We start from the raw sequence: 6519 nt of genomic DNA, 5'->3' as shown, positions 1-6519 counted from the left end.
TTCTGAGGAAACTAAAACTCGCAAATACACTTCTTACGCCCGGATCTGTGTCCAAATGCACATCTCCAAAGATCTTGCAGATACGGTAAGTCTTTTTCACGATGACTTTGAGTGGATCCAATCTTTAGATTATGAGCACATTCCTTTTCGCTGCAGGAAGTGCCATGAGCATGGCCATCTCTTCAGGGATTGTCCCCTCAATCCTCAACCCAAACCCTCTGTCAATGATCCAAGCACAGACTCAGAAGGCTTCATCAAAATCCCTAATCGCCGCCGTCATGCAAAGAAACCTACCCCTGCTCCTGATAGATCCAAAAAGCTAAATTCCCAGAACAGATTTGCAATACTCACCCCTAGTGAACCTGCTGAAAATCCTCCAGCTTCATCCTTGGATAATGCTGAAACACCTTCTCCCTCCAGGATCCTCAACCATCCTTCCACTTTAGCTGACTCTTTTCCTTCAAGCCCTCCCGTCTCCCTTGCTCATAAGACATCTGATCCATAAAATGCAGCGCAACCTTCTTTAATGGATTTGGAAGCGGCTCTAATCCTCAGTACTCAGGACAATAATCTCAGGGAAGAACAAAACATTGCTTCAAAAATGGATGAAGATCCAGAGAGTATTAGCTTAGAAGGTTTAGATTTCTCAAGCTGGAGACAGCCTGTAAACAAAAAGAGTATAACTCAATCCCTCCATGGGAAATTGAAAGGCTAGAAGGAGTTCTTAGCAAAGCGCATCAAAAAAAATGCTTAGGAATACAAGCAGGAAGCCCTTGAGATGGAAAGAAAATCCTGAAAGAAACAAAAAAAAGAGGGCGCAAAACGGACCTGCAGAGGACCATCATACTAGGGGAACTGCTCATGGAATCGGGGAGATTTCCTAAGCTGACAAAGTACTACAAATCTCAACCCCACAGTTCCTCATGAAGCTTCTCTCTTGGAATGTAAGAGGTTTGAACAGTGCGTCTAAACATAGAATGTTAAAAAATGTGATACAGCAAGAAAAGCCCTCCATAGTTTTTCTTCAAGAAACAAAAAGCAACAGTGCTACCTTAGAAAAGATTCTGAGGAAGATCTGGGCCGGCTGCAACTCTGTCACTGTGGATTCCTCAGGCGCATCGGGGGGACTAGCGATCATCTGGAACCCACAACTTCTTAGTCTTTACGATTTCCATGCTTCTCATTTCTTCATCCAAGCCACTTTTCATCTCACAGGAACAGGTATTCATGGTCACCTTTCAAATGTCTACTTCCTGCAACAATTAAATCATAAATTGGCGCTTCTGAATTCTCTCACGACTCTGAATTCTAAAAGACAATTTCCACTATGGATTGGAGGGGGCGACTTCAACATCATCAGAGCCCTGGAAGAAAAAAGTGGCGGCAGAACGAAACTAGAAGGAGACAGTATTGGCTTTCGTAACTTTATTCAAAATAATCACCTCATGGATATTCACACATCAAATGGTGTCTATACTTGGTCCAATAAACGCAGTGGTTCTCAGCACATCGCCTCAAGACTGGATCGCTTTCTTATTTCAGACAATGCCATACACCTTGGAGGGGATTTTCAGGCCTCTATTGTGCCCCACGGAGGATCCGACCACTGGCCCATTCTGTTGCAATGGGCACGCCCAGGCACAAAAAGCAACAGACCCTTTCGATTTGAGGCGTTTTGGTTCACCAACACCAATTTCAAATCAGTGGTGAAGGAGGCATGGAAATCCTTCAAAACCTCTGAAGGTACCAAAATGTTCCAATTTCAACAGAAATTGAAAAGCCTCAAGCAGGTTCTTAAAAATTGGAATCATACCCAATTCGGCAATATATTTGAGCAGCGAAAAAAATTGGAGCAGCAAATGTGCACTTTACAACAGAAGATTATTATGGAGGGGCGAACAGGAGACAGAGCGCACTAGGAGCAGATCCTCTGGACTGAGATTGAGACACGCAGACAGCAGGAAGAAACTCTATGGCGGCATAAATCTCGCATTCGCTGGCTAAAGGAGGGGAGAAAAACACAAAGTTTTTTCACAGATCCGCAATCCAGAGGAGGATGCACAATAATATAGCTTTCATTAACAACAGGCAAGGGGAAAAATTAGAAAAGCATGAAGAAATAGAAAAGGAATTCCAAGAACACTTCCAGGAAATCCTTAAGGAACAACCAGAAAGCAGAGATCAGGCTATTAAAAAAATTACACAGCTCATCCCTAAAACAATTACGGAAGACCACAACAAACAATTGCTTCAACCTATCTCAATGAAAGAAGTGGAAGAGGCTATGGCTCAAATCAAAGATGGCAAAGCACCAGGTCCTGACGGGTTCACAACAAATTTTTTTCATGAATTTTGGGAGCTGATTAGCACAGAGGTTTGGGAATTAGTGGAGGAATCACGGATAATGCATTGGATTCTCCCTTCGCTTAACTCCACCTTCTTAGCATTAATTCCCAAAGGGGCTGAGTCAAACACGCCTGACAAATACAGGCCTATTGCACTATGTAACGTCATCTACAAACTTATTTCCAAAGTCTTAGCCAACAGGCTCAAACTCCTTCTCCCACTCCTAATCTCGCAGGAGCAGACTGGCTATGTAGAGGGGTGACAAATAATGGACGGCATAATCCTCTCAAACGAGGTGATTCATTCACTGAAGCTTCTAAAAAAGCCAGGTATGATTCTGAAGCTTGATCTTTCAAAAGCATTTGATAAACTCAGCTGGTCTTATATACAACAGATGCTATTGGCGTTTGGATTTAATGCAACATGGACTAGATGGATTATGAACCTCATCTCTTCACCCAGCTTCTCAATCCTGCTCAATGGCTCTCCCTCCAAGCCCTTTCGCCCCTCTCGTGGAATTTGTCAAGGGGACCCCCTTTCCCCTTTTCTTTTTGTTCTAATGGCTGAAGGCCTCAGCCGTTTGCTTCACTCAGCGATCTCTTCTCAAACCCTGAAAGGCATCTCTCTTCATGGTCTTCACCCATTGTCTCACCAACAGTTTGTTGATGACACCATGCTCTTTGGACACCCTTCATCTCACGAAGCCTCTCCCTTCAAAGATCTACTTTTTCTCTTCTTTGAAGCCTCTGGCACCTCTATCAATGCCACCAAATCCCAGCTTTTCTTCTTTCATACTCCAGCCTCCACTCAAAGAAACATAGCAAGAATTTTGGGATACTCCATTGCAACGCTTCCCTCGAAATATCTGGGAGCTCCTCTCCTGGACTCAGCTATTAAAAATGCCTCCTGGAGAACCCTCATAGACAAGCTATAATCTAGGCTCTCCTCATGGACTTTTCGCTTGCTCAACCTGGCCAGTAGAATTATCCTCATAAAATCCGTTCTCCAGGCTATGCCCCTATATCTCTTTTCTGTCTTAGCTGCTCCAAAATGGGTTCTTAAAAGAATCCGCAACCTGCAGAGAAACTTTCTGTGGGGCTCCTTAGGTCCCAACAGGAAATGGGCATTGGTAAATTGGAATGAAGTCTGTCAACCAAAAGCAATCGGCGGGTTAGGATTGAGAGATCCCCTCCAAAGTAAAAACACAATGGGAGCCCGAGTTTGGTGGAACTGGCTCTCCAAACCTCACACTCCCTGGGCTCGTCTTTGGCAAGCAAAATATGTACCTGGATGCCAATGGAAAGATCTTATTAGAATCTTCCCTACGACTCCTGGTTCCCTGATCTGGAATGCGGCCAAGCTCCACAGTGCCTTCATACAGGAACATAGCTTGTGGGAAGTGCATTCGGGTACCTCATCTCGATTTTGGGAGGATTCATGGCAGCAACTCCCAAAACTAACGTCTCTCTTTCACAAGCCAATGTGGCAGGCCCATATGCAGCATGCTGACCTCATCAACGTTCATCATTTCTGGCAACAACAAACTTCTCATGATTTTCATTGCTGGAAACCAGTAAGAACTTGGCAGGGCAACTGGTAAGGCGAATCCTATACAGAGATAGAGCAGGAACCGAATCAAAGGAAAATTAAGCAATCTGATCAATAGGACAAGCTTCGCTGGGGTCACACGCCTAAAGGTATGTTCACAACGAAGGAAGCACATCACCTTCGCTATACTCCCACGCAGGCAAACAAAGACAAACTCTGGGACCAAGTATGGAAACCAGGTTTATGGCCCAAGGTCTCCACTTTCTTATGGCTGCTTGGTAAGCAGCGCATTCTCACATGGGACAAGTTGCAAAAACGAGGCTTCATAGGCCCTTCAAGATGTCCTAACTATAATCTCAACGTAGAAACAACTGTGCATCTAATGGATACTTGTCCTCTTGCCACTCTCCTATGGGAGAAAATTGATAACTGTAACAGAAGATCTGGCAGAAGACAAGGAGATATTGCAGAAACTATCAGAAACTGGCCAAGGCATCCCTTTCAAAGCTCTTTGTTAAACTCGCTATGGAACCTCATCCCAGGCTTCGCTTATTGGATATTATGGAAAGAGAGAAACAATAGGGTCTTCAACAACTCCAGCAAGCCTTTCGACACTCTATGGCTTCTCCTCCAGCACAATCTCCGAGAGACTCTGGCATTAAGACATTGGCAGCCAGCGGACTTGCCAGAACTCCCTCAAGAACGCCTTATCTTAAATGCCTGGAACATGGACTTTTCCACTCCGGTCCAAATCAACCCCTGTTCCCCGTCCAGCTCTGCCTCTCCTCTATTTTGGTTTCCCCCTGCTCCCAATTCGTTCAAATTAAACTTTAATGGCGTGGCTAAGGGAAACCGAGGACCCGCTGGTTATGCAGGAGTCTTCAGAGATGAATTAGGCACAATCAGACACATTTATCACGGCAACATCGGCATTGACACCAACAATGCAGCGGAGCTGGAAGGAATCTGGAAAGGCATCTACATACCAGAGCAAGAAAACATGTATCCTCTTGAGGTTGAAGGAGACTCCCTCATAATAATAGAAGCGGTCATCAGAATCCAGGAAGGCTCCTCAGCTTCCAAAATAGCCACAAGTTGGAGATTACTAAGCAGATTGGAATAGATGGAGGAAAGACTGAGGATGCCCCGAAGCATCATTTTCAGGCACGTAAGACGCACAACCAACAAAGTGGCAGACAGAATGGCCAACCAGGGGGTCAGTCAGCAGACTCACAACTTCTCAGGCCCTCTCAGTGATATAAATGATGAACAGCTCCAGAAGGAATGCATCGCTCTGGCGCAACAGGACTTTTCAATCCAGGCACAGAGGCACTGATCGGAAAGCTTGCAGGATATGGTCGAAAATGTCAGGCAAAGGGTTACATACAGGGGCCATGGCAATGGCTAGGAACGGGCCACGCAAGTCAACGAAGGCCGTCCTCTTTTGTTCACTCAGGCCCACCTCTGAGCTGGAGAATGCCCTCTGCTGGCAGCGTAATGTTGGTAAGGAGGACAGACTGAAACATTTCCTTTCACTGAATGGACAGTGCAAGCGTCAGAAGCACACAGGTTTTAGCCACAACATGCGCAAATCGGATTGTCATTTCCAAACGCATTCTGATCTAATGTATCCTGATCCAACACACCTCTTTCATGATGATCCAACGCATCTCTGTCATATGCATATGCGTATTGACTTGAACTTTCTAGGCAGCGGCCTGTTGTAAAATTACTCTGTTTTTTCCTTTTAATATAGATTTAGTCCAATTTAGAAAAAAAAGATACTGGTAAACTGGGCTTTGAACAGCATGACCGAATTGGTACTATCCCTGGTACAGTTGATAAGTGAATTACGGTTGACTTGTGACAACCGTACTTGGACCAGGTTGTCCTACAGGCATTTGAACCAAAGTCTGAATTGTAGGTCCCGACTGAGGTAAAGATTCTTGAGGAGTTGATACAGGAACAGTAGAAACTAGAGCTATCGATACTCCAGAAGTAGGTGGGGTATATTGAACAAAAGTTGCAGTAGTTGCAGCAATCATTTGAGGCGGAGTTCGAGGCGAACTAGGCCCAGACCAATGAGCTACACCAGGTGCAGAAGTTTGAATAGTAGGATGGACAGGTTGCTGGGTTGAACCAGAAACCAAAGATTGTCCAGATTGAGATGACAACTGCACATTAGGTTGTAAAATCTGTTGAGATTGAGATGGATCCCACACCATGTTCATTCCGGGGAATGGACCCATAGAAGGTTGAGCATATTGAGGACCATAACCAGGTTGAGCATAGGGTTGATAATTCAAAGGTACATTTCCAGCTCCTTGAACAAATGATTGACCGGAAGGTGGTTGGAAACCTTTGGTTGGGTACTGACCTTGAGGTTGATAACCATGAGGCATGTACTGAAATTGGGGTTGACCTTGAGGCATATATTGATACTGGGGTTGACCTTGATGTATACACTGAGTTTGGGGTTGACCTTGATGAATGTACTGTCCTGGAGATTGCCCCCCAGGCGATAACTGACTACCTTGAGGTTGCTCCCCAGATGATAATTGAGTACCTTGAGGTTGCGCCCCAGGCGGTAACTGACTACCTTAAGGTTGCGGATTTGGAGTAGTA

General features: G+C 45.0%; 1 protein-coding gene across 1 annotated transcript; it reads left to right on the top strand.

Annotated features, from left to right (window-relative positions):
- The first annotated feature begins 977 nt into the window (after positions 1-977).
- On the top strand, positions 978-1919 carry LOC149150615 (uncharacterized). The gene has a single exon (XM_089442873.1). It carries the CDS (start codon positions 978-980, stop codon positions 1917-1919), a length of 942 nt encoding a protein of 313 aa, XP_089298999.1.
- Positions 1920-6519: the final 4600 nt, after the last annotated feature.

The sequence above is a fragment of the Pinus tabuliformis genome, chromosome 9 (assembly GCF_031772625.1).
Source record: "Pinus tabuliformis cultivar Carrire ecotype Pingquan chromosome 9, CPIR1, whole genome shotgun sequence".
Taxonomy (NCBI): domain Eukaryota; kingdom Viridiplantae; phylum Streptophyta; class Pinopsida; order Pinales; family Pinaceae; genus Pinus; species Pinus tabuliformis.
This window is presented reverse-complemented; position numbering and strand designations above follow the sequence as displayed.

Coding starts and splice junctions, on each gene's coding strand:
- LOC149150615 (XM_089442873.1), top strand. CDS start 978: ATGTTAAAAAATGTGATACAGCAAGAAAAGCCCTCCATAGTTTTTCTT.